Below are 19,649 nucleotides of genomic sequence, written 5' to 3' on the forward strand. Positions count from 1 at the left end.
AGGATTGTGGCAGATCTCTGCATGGCCGTAATTTGGGGACGTGAAACGAGCCTTAACCTGATGGATTTGAATTATCCACTTTGGAATTTCTTTTTGTGTTGATAAACATATTATATTATCTTGAATCACAAGGCAAGAGAATTATGCTGGGGCATGCAGAAGATCGGGTTGTTACCCACTACGATGATGGGAATTAATAATCCTGATGAAACCCATAATTATTACTATATGGAATATAATTATAATGTCACTCGGGTGGTTGTTTTTTACTTTTATACATATAAGAAGATATTTACTACTGATGGGAGCAGATATGATTGAAGATCCTGAATAAACTGTTGCACCAGCAAGCTATGTTACCCGATTATGGATGTTGGTTCTACCAATCCAGTGGAAAGACCTCAAAGAAGATACTATATGGATTATAAATTTAAAGTCATTGTCTTTTCTTTTTTTTAATTTAGATATAATGGAAAATATAGACATATATTTTTAAGTAGTGTGGGCAGTGAATCAAAGATATTAAGAAATGTTGTGTATGGTAATTTTGCATGATAGTGGGTGAATAAGCTAGTTAGTAGATTGATTAGTCTAAGAAAAGCGATTTTTAAGTGTTATATTTAGGGGAGTGGAGGAAATGGATAGAGTGGAATAAATGTTAAATTAGATTTTATGGGGAAGGCCGCTTTGAAATGTTATAGTAATATATATAGAAGATTAAATGTTAAAGTAGGACTTATCGTATAGTTAAGTGGAGAAGTTATTCTATAATGTTATAGTATAATGTCTTTTTTTCCCCCTTTCTTTTCTCTTCTCAGAAATGTATGGATAAAGGGGGATGTTATAATATTAATAATATTTTTAGTAAGTAAAGGTCAATATTTAGAGGAGGGAGTAAGTAATCTGTTATGAATTAGGTTTTTTTTTTTTGTTATGAAGAAGTCACAGGGGGGGATGGGTGGGGAGGGGGGGTTAGGGAGGGTGAGGGGAAAAAAAAGGGGGGGGGATTAAAAGAAGAGCGATATCGATTAAATACTCCTCAAAAAGCGGAAGAATTCTATTTCAGTGTTTTTAAACTTAGTACAGCATCTCCACGTACTTCCTCGGTTATAGCCATAATGGAGGGTGAGAAGGATAAGCAATTTGAACAAGAGCTTGAAGAGCAGAGGAAACAGACGGAGAGGGAGGCACTAGAGACTCAAGGAGCGGTAGGGGGCCTACCTTTGGATCTTCCCTTAGAGTCTTTAATTGAACCACCTAAAAATACAAGAGAAGTAGCAGCGGATCTTGATTGGATGTTGCATAGTGCTAAAGATCAGCGTATTACTCGAGCAGCTTATAAACAATTCTTAGAGAAACAACATCAGAACCCTAAGCTACCACAAGACGAACAGGGAGTTAATGGTAAAGCACAAAAATCCGAAGCTGTGGGAGGAGCTAAGCCGAAGACCAATAGTGTGGAACAGAAACTTCAGCAAATGCTCTTATCGCTTCAAGAGCCTGCAGATGACAATTAAGTTTTTATCTTGGAATGTGAACGGATTGAATTCACCACAGAAAAGGAGGAAGATATTTCATTACTTGAGACAATCTAATAATGATGTTATTTGCTTACAGGAAACTCATATTAAAACACAAGATCAAAAATATTTGATAAATTCTAGATTAGGAATACAGTTTATAGCTTCAAATTCGGAGAAAAAGAATGGGGTAGTGATTTATACAAATAAAAGATTGCTAACAAAAATTATAGAAGCAGATGATTCTGGAAGATACATACCAATAGAACTTTTTACAGATAATGGTCCGATCTTGGTAATTGGAATTTATGCTCCTAATCAGCAACAAGAAAATTTTTACAAGTTATTGCATTCTAAAATACTACAATGGGATTATAGATCTATTTTACTTATGGGAGATTGGAATGGAGTAATAGATCCTAAAATAGATAAGAAAAGCTTGGCAAAATCATGTGTCAAACTACCAGTTTTTTTTTTATTTGAAAGAAGCCTTTTTAGATTATTATTCTAAACTATATGCTAAAGATGATATACAGAATGAATTTATAAATAAATATTTAGAAGAAAAGAGAATTATAAAAATTTCTAATGATCAAAAGGAAAGAACGAGTTTACCAATAACAGCTGAGGAGATTATTGTTGCTATTAAACAACTGAAAACAGCTAAAGCTCCAGGAACGGATGGTTTAACTGCGGTGTATTATAAAACTTTACAAGCAGAAATGATTGAACATCTTAAAGACTTATTTTGTAGCATACAACAAGGGGGGAAAATACCCCCTTCATGGAAAGCAGCTTTTGTTTCTCTGATACCGAAAGAGGAGGCAGGCTCTATAAAACCGGAAAATTTTAGACCAATATCTCTCCTGAATACGGATTATAAAATTTATGCGAAAGTATTAGCCAACAGATTAATGCCAGTTATTCAAGAGGTGATTCATCATGATCAAGCAGGATTTATAGAAGGCAGATATATGAAGGATAATGTGAGGCAAATTATAGACTTATTGGAATATCTTGAGAAGAATAAACAGATTGCTGCAGTGCTGGTGTTTTTGGATGTGGAGAAGGCCTTTGATCGAGTGAATTGGGACTTTCTATTAAAGACTTTAAAAAAGATGGACTTTGGGGATCAGTTTGTACAGGCGGTTGCAGCAATTTATCAAGAACAAACAGCACAAATTATTATTAATGGAAGTTTAACTACAAATTTTAGTATAGAAAAAGGCACAAGACAAGGTTGTCCGTTATCCCCGTTGTTGTTCATTTTAACCTTAGAAGTCTTGCTGAATACAATACGGGACTCAAGTACCTTGAAGGGAATAGTGATAAGGCAAGAGGATTACAGAACAAGGGCATTTGCAGATGATCTGGTTGTTACCCTAACACAGCCGATGCAATCAATAATTCAGATGAAAGACATTATAGAAGAATATGGTATGGTATCAGGATTTAGACTGAACCAGAAAAAAACCAAGATGATAGTTAAAAATATGACAGCTGATCAAAAGAAAGAATTGGAAAGGAAGGCAGGCTTTGAAATAGTATCAAAGGTGAGATATCTAGGAGTTCAAGTTGCAGATTCAAATATAAAACTGTTTCAAAATAATTATGAGGTGTTGTGGCGAAAGGTACAAAAGGATATGGAAACTTGGAAAAAACTGCAGCTGTCTTTACTTGGAAGAATAGCAGCAGTTAAAATGAATGTTCTACCTAGATTTTTATTTTTGTTTCAAATGATTCCGGTGCTTAAAAGTGACAAATACTTGATGGAATGGCAAAAAGGAGTGAATAAGTTTGTTTGGAATGAGAAAAAGCCAAGAGTTAAACTGAAAATTATGCAAGATGTTCGTGAAAGGGGTGGTCTTAAACTTCCAAACCTGCGATTGTATTATGAAGCTGCAGCGTTTACTCAAGCAAGTGACTGGTTTGGAAGGACAAAGACTGGAATATTGAATATAGAAAGTTATGATCTTGAATTTGGCTGGCATGCATACTTATTTTATGAAAACAAGGTGGATAAAGTATTTAACAGCCATATACTTAGAAGCTCCTTGATGAGAGTATGGAAGAAGCACCGACTCAAATGGGATTATAAAATACCGTTGTGGCTGGATCTTGGTCACATTATACGGAATATAAATATAAAGTCACTCGGGGGGGGGGGGTTTATACAAGGAAGTACTTTTTAATGATGGGGGCAGATTGCAACTGAAGTCATTAAACACACTGTTTGAAGAAGGGATTAATTTAACATGGTTACAGTATAATCAACTTCAATTGAAATGGAGAGAAGATCAAAAAATAGGATTAATGTTGCATGAAGAAGAATTGGTTAGACAGATAAAAGAGAAAGGCCCAATGCATATTAAGAGGGTTTATAATGTTTTGTTAGAAAGAGATTCAGAAAATGAATTGGTTAAAGATTGTATGATAAAATGGGCACAAAATTTCGGAGAACCAGTTATGATGGAAACTTGGGAAAAAATATGGGTTCAGAATGTTAAATTTACACAGTTGCAGAATTTGAGAGAAAATTTTTATAAAATGTTTTATAGGTGGCATTTAGATCCTAAGAAACTGTCATGCATGTACTCTAATGTTCAACCGAAATGTTGGAGATGTGATTGCTTAGATGCTATATATTACCATATATGGTGGACATGCAAGAAGGTAAAGGCTTTTTGGATAAAAATTTGGTGGGTTATGCAAAATGTTCTGAAGAAAAAAATTTAATTTTCTCCTCAATTGTTTTTACTGGGTATAGTTGAGGGTTTTTCAATGGGGGAAACAAAACTGATACTGTATATGGTGACAGCAGCTAGGTTACTGATTGGTCAATATTGGAAAAGGGATGATATGCCTACAATTTAAGAATGGACTTTGAAGATGGCCAGCTTTGCAGAAATGGCGAAGATATCAGCATACTTAAAAGATCGGACTCAAGAGACCTATGTATGGGAGTGGAAGAAATGGATAGATTACGTGCAGAATAAATACCAAACTAGGAAGTACCAGATAGCCTTCAGCTAAATGTTGTGTAGAAATGTATAGTTTATAGAGGGCAAAATAGCTTATTGTCATGAAGAATTGTATAGTACACAGGGGGGAGAATAGAGGGGTGGTAAACTTTGATATAATAAATGTGGATAGATTTCACCTTGGGGAAGTCATGGGGGGTGGGGAGGGTTTGGGGGGGTTAAGGGAGGGAAGGGGAGGGGAAAAATGGGGGAAAAATTGATGTTTGTAAAACTTTTTCAATAAAAAAAAGCATATATAAGATAACAGGTAACAGTATAAACATAACTTGAATACATGAAAAGAGTAAGTAAAAAGGAATATTAGGACAGGGATGGTAGGCACACTGGTGCACTTATGCACGCCCCTTACAGACCTCTTAGGAATGGGGTGAGGTCAACAGTAGACAGTTTAAGGTGAAAGTTTTGGGGGTTTGGGGAAGAAACTACAGAGTCAGGTAGTGCATCCCAGGCATTGACTACTTTGTTACTGAAGTCATATTTTCTGCAATCGAGTTTGGAGCGGTTTACCTTGAGTTTGTATCTATTATTTGCTCGTGTATTATTGTGGTTGAAGCTGAAGTAGTCATTGACAGAAAGGACATTGTGGCAGATAATTTTATGTACTATGCTTAGGAACTGCTAGCCTATTGCCATCCAGTGAACAAGATTCCATATAAAAGCCTAACAATGAAACTTCTTGTAAAATGACAGCTCTTTGGAACTAATGGACTTTCAAAAGAAAGTAGAGGGCTTATTGAGAACAGAACTATTTACTCAGAGCAAGAGCTTGATGGGATTTGGAAACTAGACTAAAGCTGTTAGTTGAGGATCTACATCTGCTGGAACAATGTATGCTTTTCAAATCCCAATGTTTGGCAGTCTAGCTAACATAATTCAATTTTACTTGTTAAATGTTATAAACCTTTGGTTTGGATCCTGCTTGGTTTTTGGACTCTGCATTGTTGTTTAACCTTGACTGTACTAAAAAAAAATTCTATATGACATCTTTTGGGGAATTTGATAAAGGGAAAACTTTTTCTTCTCATAATATTAGACATTTAGAAATTTTCCATTTGCTATATTTGTTTTTATACAAGAATCTTTCCTTACCTGTTTTGAAAGGCAAACATTGAGGTACTTTAAGTTCCTTTGGCACTGCTTGGGTAGAATCACTCACTTTCAGATCTAATTGGAAAGAAATAATGAATTATTATTATTTGGTATTGATTATTTGAGACTAAATTATTACTATTCATTTCCATTAGAAGTGCCCTTGGGAATATTTTGCATCAAGAGCAAATTTACAAACAAATTATTCTGCAAAGTTCATGCATAAAGCTTAGAAGTCAGACTCGAAGTATCATATATGTAAAGTGTTCAACAAACAAACAGAGCTCTGCTAGGGATTGAGTGTTCTCACCAATCAATTCCCTAACAATCTGTTGTTGAGGCTGAGAAAGTTTCCAGAACAGAATGAGCTGCAATAAAATGATGAATTCAACACCTGTCTGCTTTGTGGATCAAAGCTTGTTAGATTCCAATTCATTCTGAAGCAGAAAGGTTCCTTTCACGGTGCAAACTATATCTATTCATCAATGACATAATGTAAAATAAAGTATTCAAAGCACATTAAAATAATTTACATTATACAGATGCATAATTTATTCTAACAGGAATGGAAAACTGACTGCAATAAAGATAAGCAAAACATTTTCAAAGAAAAAACTCAAGAAAATCGAGTTGCCTTTTGGGAAAAGCACCTTGGGGTCCTTAGGGAGAATTTGAAGAAAAGGGTATGTGGTTCTGAGATACACAGAAATGTAAAAACAAAATTCAAAATAACCCCGCCTAAATGTTGTTTCATAGAAGATAGGACAGAAACTTGGATAGGTTTTTGAAGTTCAGTTATTCTACATTATTATTACAATAAAGAGTATTCCTGCACTCCCTGCTATGCCTGTTTCTTGACCTGGGCTATCTCAAAGGATGGGTACACTTACTATTAAGTGTATTATCGTTTTTTGGTCTGCTTCTGCCATAAGGTTTGTATGGCATCAGGGTAGCTTTTTCCAATAAATTATTTTAATTTTCCTCTTCAATATTGAGAAATTAAAATTTATTACATCATCTCAAATTCTTCCTGCATTCTCAGCTTAAACATGAGGAAAAGAGGGTGCATAGGATGGAGAGGACATAGAGGGCACAGAAGAATGAAAAACTTGATGGATCTTCACTGGAACTAAAATCAAAGTGTTCCTTGAGAAGGAACGTCCGGTTGACGTCACAACGGCTCAGACGGGGAATTAGCAGGGCTCCTTGGAGCCCCACGAAAAACCCCATCTGTTAAGCCGCCACTGGCAGGTTGATGGACCTACCCTGTCCTGTAGGGACAGGGGGATAGAGAGGGACCCCTTGGATGGCCGAGAGGAACGGGCAGGTTCCTCAGGGCCAGAGGATTGCCCTCTGCACCGGCGGCGGTGGATGCGGCAGCCATGGTGGCTGTCCTGAGATTGTGACAATCGGAACAAAGAATGTGCAGGAGGAGAAGCGGAGAGCGGAGCAGGGAGTTTGAAAGCCGGGTGAGTGGAATGCTGCCCAGGCGGGAACTGCCTGTAAAAGCTGGATTATAAATAAGTATGCTCCAGCCTTAACAGCAGCTGAAAAATATTGGGGCAAAAAGACAAATGAATGGTGGAGAAAAGACCTGTTGATAGATAGCATTAATCACAGACTTCTTGGAAATGACTTTATACAGACTTGGTCTTCTTTTTTCTTTTTTTTTGTGGCTAAACGAGACTGGATTATGTTTGAGAGAGAGGAAGGAGAAGAGGAAATAAATATGCTTTTAAAAGTAAAGACAAAAGACAAATGGAGATGGAAAAAATGGCTGCCAGCTGAGAAGTGAAAGTGTAAATTCCAGACTGCTTGTTACTTGAAAGAGAAACTTTGTTGCTTGTTACTTAAAGTGGATTACTTTGAGAAAAAAATCAAGAGACTTGACTTTGGACATACAATTTGTGTACTGGAGGATTTATTGAAGATCAGAAAGAAGAAACTAAATGGAATAATGAAAACTGATTTAATAAGCGTGGCAACAAGAGAAAAAGGGTGTGGCAACAAAAGACGGACATGATGATACTATATATGGAATAGCCAATTCAGAATTAACTCTATAGAACTTATAACTTTGAGGACATTAAAATGGAAAACAAATATACTCAGACAGATCGGAGAAAGAAAAAAAAATGGAATATATCATGTAACAAGATAGCAAAATACCATAGTTTGAATTAAATGGATGTAATGGTGTCTGGGAGTTTGATCTCTGAACAATCTTAGGGGATACTTTCCTTCTTCTCTTTGCTCTTTCTCTATTCTTTTTTTTCTTTTTTCTTTTTTTTTCTTTTGTTTCCTTTCCCCTCTATTTTTTCTAATTCTCTTTTCAATTTCTTTTGTTATATTTCTATTCTCTTTTTCTTTTTTCTTTTTGTTTCTCCTTTTCTTTTTTATTTTAACTATTATTAATATTGTTACTATTCTCTCTCTTTTTTCACTACTATTTTTATTAAAGTTGATTTTATGAATATACAAACAATTTGACTAGAAAAAAGAGTATAAATGATTGAAAAATATGATTTTTGGATGCTTTAATACCTTTTTAAATTTGGAATTTTTAAGCTCTATTTACAGATCTAATAATTTAGAAGAAAATGTTCTTTAAGGTGCTGGATATTAAAAAGAATTATTTACAGATTTAATAATTATAGAAAATTGATTTCAAAGTGATTTAAAATGTTGATACTTATTGGAAATAAGCATGGCACAGGAGAAAATTTAGGAGAGAATAGGAGTTAAGATATTTGTTGATGTACTTTTTTATTTTAAACCAGTTAAAGATACGGAGGAGAATGGATTTAAAAATAAATATGAGTAATATATTGTGAATTAATTTAAAGCTAAATAATTGAATAAGAGATGTAGAAACGGAAGAGAGCATAAAGCTGGACAATAATTAAAACAAAATGCTATGAAACAGCTAAATAAATGAAGTTAGGAGTGGAGGGAAGCATGATTCTAGAGAACAGTGAAAGTAAAGCTGTGATCTAGTCTTACAAATAAGGTAGGAGTAGAGGAAAGCATCATACTGGAGAACAGTTAAAGCAAAACTGGGAACCAGTTAAAAATAAAAATAAGAGTTAGGAGTGGAGGAAAGCACGTGCTGGAAAACAGCTAAAGTAAAGCTGTGAATCAGCCAATAGAGTTAGGAGTGGAGGAAAGCATACTTTGCTTAACGCATTGTAAGCCGCCCTGAGTCTCCGGAGAAGGGCGGCATATAAATCGAACCAATAAATAAATAAATAAATAAATAAATAAATAAATAAATACATACATACATACATACATACATACATACATACATACATACATACATACGCTGGGTAACAGTTAAAGCAAAACTGTGAACTAGCCAAAAAATAAAAAGTTAGGAGTGGAGGAAAATATACCTGGAGAGCAACTGAAATACAGTTGTGAACCAGTTAAAAATAAAGGTTGGAGCGGAGGAAAGCACCGCTGGAAAGCAACTATTTGAGTTGCGAACCAGTTTTATAATAGATTTAGGAGGAGTGAAGGAGATAACGTTGATATACAGTTAAAATTACACAGTGAACCAGCCTAAATAAGTAAGGTTAGGAGTGGAGGAAAGCATTGCTGGAAAGCAACTGATTAAGATGTGAACCAGCCAAAAAATAAACCTAGGAGGAAGTGGAGGAGATAATACTGGAGAATAGTTAAACCAAACTGTGAACCAGTTAAATAAATAGAGATAGAAGTGGCGGAAAACACTGTTGGGAAATAGCTATTTAAGTTATGAACCAGTTAAATATTAGATTTCAAAATAAAGTATTTTGGGAGTGATAAATTTTAGATGGAAATGTCAATTGATTTAGAAACGATTAAGAGAGGAGGAAAATATTCTTTGTTAAGATTATGGGTACTAGCTGCCATCTAAGAGAGGTACAATATAGATTTGATGTAATGGGTCTTAGAAATGAGGAATATATAAGAAATATTGATTGTTAAAATGACAAAGATTTGGAATGATGTCTATTTGGAAATAATTGTTTAGAATTTAGGGCGACATAGTAGAATGATAAATGTTTAGAATAAGATTTTTTTTTCTTTTCTTTTTTTAAGATGTAAATGGATAAAATTTGGAACAAAATTGGTTGAGGAAATGTGAGTAACTGTATTTACTCTATACCGGATCAAATCCTTGCTCTAAAAAGATGTATTTTATGTTTTATGTTTAAAAAAATAAAAAACTTTTCAAAAAAAAAAGTGTTCCTTGAGAAGGAGCTGGATTGTTTGTCATTCCTCCTAGAAAAAATAAATTCACAGAACAGAGGATGAGGGTAACTTTGAAAGCCAACAGTGACAATCGTAGCTGCCTAAATGTTGCACTTGTCACACAGATGATAACTACTGGCAAGTTATTTGCTAAATGCTAGCTACCATGTTTCCCTGAAAATAAGACCCGGTCTTATTTTCTTTTGGGCCCCAAAATAAGCACTCAGGCTTATTTTCAGGGAGGTCTTATTTTTTTGATGTGCAGGAGGCGGCAAGTGCGGGGGCTGATGGGAATAGGAGCGTTTCTACCACCAGCCCCACCCTCTGTCCCACCGTCTACTTGCCTGCGGCCACAACGTAACAAATTTTTGCCGTGCAAAAATTTGACCTCCGCCCTCCCTGCTTGCTGGCCCTGCTGCTGTTGGGACCCTGGAACTCAGGTCTTGTTGTGCTGGTAGAGCTGCTCATGGCAGAACATCGTGAGGCTCGTTGCGCTGGTGGAGCCACTCTAGAAAGGACACTGTGAGGCTTGTTGCGCCAGTGCATCTGCTTGCAGCAGGATATGGTGTTGTGCCATTGTGCGTGAGCAGCTCCACTGGTATGGCAAGCCTTGTGATGTCCTTCTGAGAATGCCCCCACCAGTACAACAAGCTTTGCAGCATCTGGCTGCGACAAGTGGATGCAGAAGTCAGGCAGTGGCGTGACAGGTGGTGAGGCATGGGAGGCCTGGCTGCAGTGGGCCAAAGGTAAGCACTTCCAAGCCCCCCACCCCTGCCCTAGCTTGATTTTTTACACCTATGCCTCACCCCACCTTGTACAGCCAGATGGTGGCAGGGCTTAACTAGGGCTTATTTTGGGATAGGGCTTATATTAGGCACAGGCATGAAGATCGGGCTATGACTTGTTCTCAGGATAGGTTGCATTTTCGGGGAAACACGGTAATACTGCTTTTGATATGAAAGATATGAGCACAAATATTTTTCTACAGTTGCACTGACTTTCTCCCTCTCCCCATTCATTTGCAGGTGATTGGAAGAAGATACAGGAAATGAAAACCAACTAATAGTCAGACAACATGCTGAAAATTCTTTAATTGTCCAACACATGAACAGACTTTACTATAGTTTGAATTGGGAAACTCTGAGTGTTGTAGACCAAGCTAAGTCCAAAAATGCTAGACAATTCCTGGAAGACTGACACTCAGACAAATCAGCTGTCAACAGGCACATAGGCACATAGGGATAAACATCTACATTCCATTCAAAAGAGAAAATTAAAAAGTGAAAAGACTACAACATCTCCTTGCCAGCAATCAACATCCTGATAAGCAGATATTAACATCAAGATTAATATTAAAATCAAGCTGTAAACAATAGTCCAAATAAAGGAACTACCAACTCAGACAAACAAATAGTAAACAACAGCCTACTTAAGGAACCACCAACATTGACACTTGGCAAGCCACTTGTCCTAAAAATTCCACTCCTTTCAAGCAGTATCCTAGTTGAGTAATGAAATATCTGCAAGAAAACAATCAAGCTCCAACAGTACCAAGGACCCCATGAATTACTTAAGTAATTAGAATAAAGCTTCTAGAACCATAATATGAATTGAAACCATCCTGTTAAATAACATTTACCACCACCAAAATAGCGATGAAAACTTGCACTTCAGGGAGATCAGTACTAAAACCTAAACACAATATTTCTGATCTCTGAGGGAGATGGATGGTTAAGAAGTATAAATAAAATAAAATGTTCCGCAGGCAGCCACGATAGAGAAGGCTCTTATTTTTGATCTCACCCGATGAACCTTCTTAGGAAAGGATATCTATAACATTCCCTGACTCCCCATTCTGGAAGGTCAGGTAGATGTAACAAGGAAAAGAGAATCCTTCAAATAATCTGGTCCTAAAACGTATAGGGCTTTAAAGGTGACAGCCAGCACATTGAATTGGATCCAGAAGCAGATAGACAGCCAACACAGCTCCTGCAGGAGAGATGACACATATGCACATCTAGGCCTGCAAAAAACAATTATCATTGCTGCATTTGAATAAATTGAAGCTTCTGAATACTTTTCAAGGGCGTCCCCTTGGAAGGGTCCAGGTGATACAAAAGAAGCTAAAAAGAGAAGAGTAGTCTACTTATATGAGTCTCCATTAAACTTCTGGGGTGTTTAAGCAAAATAAAGGATAAAATTGGGGATCAATAAGCCCCTAATGAACAGTGCCACCTGTTGATATAAAGCTCTTTCCATTTCTTTTTCAGATTCCTCACATGTCTTCTGAACACTGTCCTCTTCCCTTGTCTCTGTGACCTGTCAGCCAGGCTGGTTTGGATACAGGTTTAGCTCTCCTTCAGAACAGCATTAGATCTTTAACCATGAAGAAACACTAGTATGGGTGTTTTCTATCCAATAGAATTTGTATAAAACATATTTACCACTTTAAAACTGATTGAGACTACAATTTAGAATTGTACCTTGTTTATCATCAGTAACTGTATCCTGAATCAGGGCAGCTTTAACAGGTTTCTCATCAATTGAAAGCTGTTTATGGCAAAAAGGGTATCCATTTGTAAAGATTTTTTAAAAAGTAAAAGAAGGAAGACACAAATTTAAGTTGTCAGTCAGGTCATTCAAAAATGTACAGGCTGAGAGAAGCCAATAATCTGGGGAGAGATGTGGAAGAAAATACCTTTAGGGATAAATGAAAATTCCTTAATTATTTTTATAATTTTGTTTTGAAAGTAAACCAGGTTTTTCTAGGATAAGCTGGTACTTTTGTACAGCAAAAGAACCATACAATTGTATTGTGTTACACGCTGTATAATCTTATGGAAATACAGTACATGCTGTATAATCTTATGCAAGGTTTTCCAGAAGTATCCTACAGATGTCTAATATGTTTGCTGAGAATTGCAGTCTAGCATCATTCTGTTAACATTATTTTTATCAGTGTCTGCAATTTGTGAATGGTGCTGCATTATAATGGCAAATTAACACCTGACAAACACATGAGTACAATCTGAATATTTTATGAGCACTGTTCACAATACCTTCAAAACGCCAAACCATAACATTTTAGATAGTTAAAGTTCATCATGCCTCTTACTGGGAATACTACCATGAAGCTAATTCTTTTTGTTTGATTATAATAGAGAAGTATAATTTTATTGTGGCAATAAGAGGTACCCCACACCTATGTGAATTGCATTCACTTTCAACTGTATACAGTAAGATGCCTGCCTATCCACATGAACTGCTTAAAGTGTCCTTGCAAGAAAACATTCACAGCAAGCTTTCAATCTTTTAGTCCTCTGCAAGGCTTTGAAGACCTGGCTTTTCCTTCCTTCAAGCACTGGGAGAAGTCTAGAGAATCACACTTTAGAACTTTGATTTGGCACCAAGTTTTTTGATTTTAAAGTTTTTATAGTTTTAAAGTGATTTTATGTGTCTTTTGCTCTTTCATTGGGAGTCACCCAGAGTTGGTTGAAAGATAGGCAGCTACATAAATGTTTTAAATAAATATAAGAGGGTGTGGGAAGGGCGGGGGAGTAGAAAAACTGATCAGGAATCAATGACCCAGTTAAACCAAATTGTTTATTTTCACCACTAACCATATCTGAAAGATAGTTTAGCTAACATGCTGAGCTAATAGGATGGGATAAATAATGAGAAGGCAATCCAGATGGGTTATCTAAAATATTTCAACATCATGCAGTAATTTATACTGTGTCTGCCTTTTTCTTTGTCTTGCCTATGCAATGTAGTAGGTCAAGGGTACATGCAGTTCTGCTTTTGCTCAGGTCTCCTCAGCAAGCTGCCAATTCTTTGCTGGGAACCCAATGTACACTGTAGTAGTTTGCATGCTTAATAAATTTATGTTGTATTTTTGAAGTGATTTAAGTGAGAAAGGTTTAGCTATAATATTAATGACACAAAAGGCATGCAAGTGAATTGTTACATACTGACTAGATCAATAGTTTTAAAAAATAAATGGTCACTAACTGGTTGAACAGAAGTTGCCTCAAACAGAATCAGTGGCTCTGAGTTATTTGGATTTTCGCATACAGTTTCGAGCTGATTATATTAAAAAAAAAATAGAGGAGAAAATTATGAATATTCATCTCTGGTGAGAAAAGTACAGGAAGGTTTGTTTCTACTTCTAAAAATTCAGGAATAAATTAAATAATATTTTGATTATTTGTAACAATGAATCAATAACTCAAACAAAGTGTGCAAAATCATTTACTGTTTTTAGCTAAAGAAGGAAAAAATCAGGTAGGAGCTGACCAAAAATGATTCTTAGGAATGCACAGCTGACTCCCTGTCTTGATACAAGGTTTCATTCTCTTCATTCTCTTGCCAAGGATTCAGTATTTCTTAAAACAAAATTCTCCCATAATTTCTTCTACTTTGGCAACCTCCATAAGGCTTTCTTTTGGCTGACTCTGCTGGACTCAAACACAGCAAATTACACTTTGATTATAGCTGTGGCATCTAATAGCTGCACTATGATTACAGTGTTCACCTTCTCAGCCTTAAACCTCAGGTAATTGAATCTAGTCTTCTTTCTCTACTTTGTGTTTTTCTTTTTAAGAGGTGCATTGATTTTAGTGCTTACACAATTTACACTGATTTTTGGAAGGGTTTGAACTGCTACCCTCCAGCCAATCCTTCACCACCTCTGCAACAATTACCTTAGTAGTGAACGAAAAAAGTTGAGAAACTAGTGCTTTATAATTGGTCACCAACCCACTTAGATAAATGCACTAAAAAGCACACAGAGAGGAAAAGAAACTGCTAAAGGAAGTTATGACATGAAGACTGTTTATACACCATTGTTATAATTTAAAGTGTTTTAAAACAAGATGAGTTGTTCATATCTCAGTCCTACTAAAGTCTCGTGTTGATTGATTTACTGACAATGACTCTGAATAAGAATTCAGTACATATTCACCTTTAGGTTTAAAGGAAGCTATAAAAAAAAAGATGGTTAAGCGCCTCATAATTATCATTTTCTAGAGTTATTTTCTCATTGATTTCTACTTTAGTATATTCTGTAACCTAATGATAACAATTGGCCACTCTTCTACTTCATAATACAAGACTAGAGTTTTTTATTTTGTGATTATCATTTGAAAAAGATTCCCACATATTAAAAATATATTTTTAAAAAATTGAATGAACAAGTTATGGTAAGATGCAGCTTTTAGTTGATCTTGACATACCAAAAAAGCTAAGCAATTTACGGTAGTTAATGCTTGGAGGGGAAACTACAAAGAAATCCTAGGGCTGTAGGAGACTGATAAACTAAAATGAAAGAACTAGGGAGAAAGTAATAAAAAGATATGGATAGATAAGTTAATGCACTTTTCATTCATTCTTTGGGATGAAAATATGGGAAGTTTCTGATTATTCTCAGAATGTTGTAATTAAAAAGTATCTCTCAAAAAATAGGCAATATATTTTAAGACTATTTCATTTCCAGGCACACAAAACTGGTATAAATGGTATTAAATCTTTCCAAACTAACTTAGAAGTCCTGACTGGGTGGTTCACCACTATCTTTGTGTGATAGTGGTCTCTTTAAATATAAGAACAATACCCAAATAAGAAAAGAACCCATATAAAATATTTTCCATACCAGTATTTTAGTATCCAAAGATCACTATACTTATTTTTCATTGGGAAAGTAAGATTAATAGAAGAGCAGTAACCTCATTAGACCCATAAAAGCTACATCAGTTGCTATCATTTATTTATTTATTTATTTATTTGTCAACAAGTACAAGGAAACAAGTAACAGTATAGACATAGACATAGACACATGAAAAAAAATTGGCACAAATAAAAGGAAATAAATAAGCAAAACATAGGCATAAACACATAAAATGAGTACATATAAATGGGAACAGTAGGACAGGGATGGTAGGCGCGCTGGTGCGCTTATGCACACCCCCTTAGGGACCTCTTAAAAACATGAAAGCTCCACGGTAGACAGTTTAAGGTAAAAGGTATGGGGATTAGAGGATCAGGTAGAGTGTTCCAGTCATTTACTACTCTATTGCAGAAGTCATATTTCCTACAATCAAGATTAGAGCGAATTACATTGAGTTTGAGCAGAGGATTTGAGTACTCTTCTAGTAAAATATCTCTGGATATTATGGATTTTTTTTTTTTTTTTCAATAATTGTGACCTTAAAGAGAAATCCATTAATGGTTTCAATTTGTTATTCTATTGAGATGTAATGTACTATAAAGTGCATTGTAGGGTTATGGATATAAGATTAAAAGTAATGTCAGCACAATATAAAATAATCATATTGGAAGGATCCAGATGAACACCGTACGGCAAAAAGGCCCAGGTTCCAGCTTCTAGGTCATGAGTCAATAATTTTAAGGATTTCAGGACACAGACTTCATGAATATATATTAGCCAAGCTTTTTGGCTACATATAGGTTCGCTGTTAAGCGAGAATTATCACAGCGGTTACCAACAGACCAAACATTGATTACCCACAGTTTCAGAGCATTTTTCCTATAATTATTGCATAAAAACAGACTATGGTTAAAACACGGTTTTAATTAACTGAAAACCTATACACAAACACTGAAACTTTACCTGCGTGAAGATAGTCAGGTAAGAGCGTCTCTGGCAAGCTACCTGGCAAAAGATAACCATTCTTCCGAGCAACAACAAGGTGAAAGGCAGCACAGAACTCTGCTAATGTCAATGCTCCATCACAGTCAACATCACTAAGTTCCCTACAAATCAGATAATTATTATACAACCCTATTTTCGAGAACGAAAACCTGTTCGTTACACTACATTTTACTCATACAGGTATTAACTAATGTGATTTCTAATTGTAATACAAATAATTTTATTACAAATATAAATTACAATTATACTTTATAATAAAATATATTGCAATTGCAATAAAATTACAATTAAACTACTATGATTTTTAAAAATTACTTTATGTTTATTTGTATAACTAGGCAAGTTTAGAAATGTAACATCCAAAAAATGAGTATGAGTTAATTCTAATATACACGAAACTATCACTGTTTAAAAGAATCAGGATATGAATTCATAAACACAACTAGAAGTGAAGCTTATGATGTTAATTTTTCTGAATTACATTTATCTGAACTTGATTAAAACTTTTATACTTTTAGGCTCCCTAATATGCTCTTTAGAACATTTTTAGATTATAGTACTATTCACATTTTGTTAGGCCACTGAAAAGATAAAAGCATAAAATAAATATTAATTTACTCTCTATTTTGCTTGGTTCACAGTGTGAGCCATTGGTGAAGACATTTTCTGTTGCATTGGTTTGCATACAGACACAGGACCCCCCCCCCCCGAGATAAAATAATATTATGATTTAGAAAATAGTACTTACCATATGTGTGAAAGCTCATGGATTGGCAGTTTAGATTTTGTAAAGAAATTCTTAGCCACAGAACCTGTTAAAAATTACGGCCAGAAAGCAGTAAAATAAATAATTCAGCAACAAATTTTCTACTGGTATTCTTCTTATATTTCTTTTAAAAAAATGAATCAGTTTACGGGTTATTTTGCTAGAACACTGTTTTTCTTATGTAACTTTAACAGTAATTACAATATTTCATCAGTATTTTATTTTTCAGAAAAAGATTTTGAGGCTTCTGAAAGACAGTATTTATCTGTTGTTATTTTTATTCAGTAAATTCAGAAATTCAGTATATTCAGAATTTCCAGACTATAGTTTAATGCTATCTGAAAATTAGTAGTGAGCAAGGTATGATTATCTAGCCTTTGCTGCTGTCTCTGAGTGTATCCACACACAGAAATCTTAGATGGAAAGAACATGTGTGTGTGTAAACATATATATCTATGTATATCTATGTATATATCCATGTTATAAGAATCCCCTAAGGTCTGAAAAAGTATTTAAAACAGTAAAATTAATAATGCAATAGAAATTAATTAAGAATTTCAATAATAAAACCTACAAAAATAGTAGAAGTTGGAATAAATAGAATGTCAAATATATATATTGAACTATCAGTGTATCATCTGGTATGAAATCATATCACTTTCAAGGCCCTATGAAATAGCTCTGTTTTGAACAGCTTTTGAAATGTTGACACTGTAGCTGTGCTAGTATGACTTCAGGAGAAAGCTGTTCCATAGAGTTTTTGTCATCCCAGAAAAGGACCTTCTCCTGTTATCCATTGACTGGACCTTACCTGGACAGAATACTTGGAACAATTTCATTACAGCCAAGAGAATTGGACATATTGTTTCTACTTGGAAATCTCACTCATTTTTTTGCCCCTGAATTCATTTAATAATTAGCATGAACCTACTCAGAAGACTTAATATATCTGAATATATTGCATTTGAATATATGGTTATTGTGAATGTCTATATTCTTATGTGCATCCAAAATATAAAGCCATCTCAATGATGAATGATAATACTCATAAGCGTATTACATAAATTTTTAGTTTACTATGAATATCGATTGCCCCTGACCTCTTCTAGGATTTTTCTTTATTTCCATGTTCATCTGACCGAACACTGGTAAGGTCTCATATTAAGACCTACCTGGTGGCAATAAAAGCGGCAAAGTGTAACTATTTTTCCGCTCTTATTGCGTCATCAGATAATCGCCCGGCCGCCCTGTTTAGGGTGACCCGCTCCCTGCTCCACCAGGAAGCGTGGAAGGACCCCTTGGAGGGTAGAGCCGAGGACTTTGTACAATATTTGTATGACAAAATCGCTCAGATTCGGGAAAATTTGGACTCTGACTGGGTAGATTCGGGAGGGAGGATGGAGGCAAGTCTTGAGAATATTATCTGGGAAGAGTTTGATTCTGTGACTCTGGAAAACGTGGACAAGATACTGGGCAGACTAAGCGCGGCCACATGTTTATTGGACCCGTGTCCCTCCTGGCTGGTGCTGGCCTCTCGGGAGGTTACACGAGGCTGGCTCCAGGGGATTATAAATGCTTCCTTGAGAGAGGGTGTCTTCCCTGCTGCCTTGAAGGAGGCGGTGGTGAGGCCTCTCCTCAAGAAGCCTTCTCTGGACCCAGCAGTGTTGGCTAATTACCGTCCAGTCTCCAACCTTCGCTTCATTGCGAAGGTTGTTGAGAGTGTGGTAGCGCGACAGCTTCCTCAGTACTTGGATGAATCGGCTTATCTAGATCCGTTCCAGTCGGGCTTCAGGCCTGGATACAGCACGGAAACGGCATTGGTCGCATTGGTAGATGATCTCTGGAGGGCCCGGGACAGGGGTTGCTCCTCTATCCTGGTCCTATTAGACCTCTCAGCAGCTTTTGATACCATCGACCATGGTATCATGCTGCACCGGTTGGAAGAGTTAGGGGTGGGAGGCACCGTGTTGCGGTGGTTCGCCTCCTTTCTATCTGATCGGTCGCAGTCTGTGTTGACAGGGGGGCAGAGGTCGACCCCAAGGCCCCTTGTATGTGGGGTGCCACAGGGGTCGGTTCTCTCACCCCTTCTGTTCAACATTTATGTGAAGCCGCTGGGTGAGATCATCCGTGGTTTTGGGGTGAAGTATCATCAGTATGCTGATGATACTCAGCTATACATCTCCACCCCGGACCACCCCAATGATGCCCTTAAAGTGATGTCCCAGTGCCTGGAGGCTGTACGGATCTGGATGGGGAGGAACAGACTCAGGCTCAACCCATCCAAGACCGAGTGGCTGTGGTTTCCGACGTCCCGATATAGTCAA

General features: G+C 36.1%; 1 protein-coding gene across 6 annotated transcripts in view; it reads right to left on the reverse strand.

The window, feature by feature from the left end:
* REPS2 (RALBP1 associated Eps domain containing 2) overlaps positions 1-19,649 on the reverse strand; it is a 227,911-nt gene that overhangs the window by 100,647 nt on the left and 107,615 nt on the right. For 5 of the 6 annotated variants that reach the window (XR_015728266.1, XR_015728265.1, XM_060686702.2 and 2 more), the window contains exons 7-9: positions 17,308-17,371; positions 16,518-16,660; positions 5,651-5,725 (exon numbers count right to left, since the gene is read on the reverse strand). Coding sequence is in view for 4 of the 6 variants with exons in the window: in XM_060686702.2 (XP_060542685.1) it covers positions 5,651-5,725; positions 16,518-16,660; positions 17,308-17,371 (282 nt within the window). In the remaining 2 variants the exon portion in view is untranslated. The remainder of the gene's footprint in view (positions 1-5,650; positions 5,726-16,517; positions 16,661-17,307; positions 17,372-19,649) is intronic. The other variant, XM_087871424.1, reaches the window with a different exon arrangement.

Source organism: Pantherophis guttatus, chromosome 5, assembly GCF_059756535.1.
Source record: "Pantherophis guttatus breed Tessera chromosome 5, ASM5975653v1, whole genome shotgun sequence".
Taxonomy (NCBI): Eukaryota; Metazoa; Chordata; class Lepidosauria; order Squamata; family Colubridae; genus Pantherophis; species Pantherophis guttatus.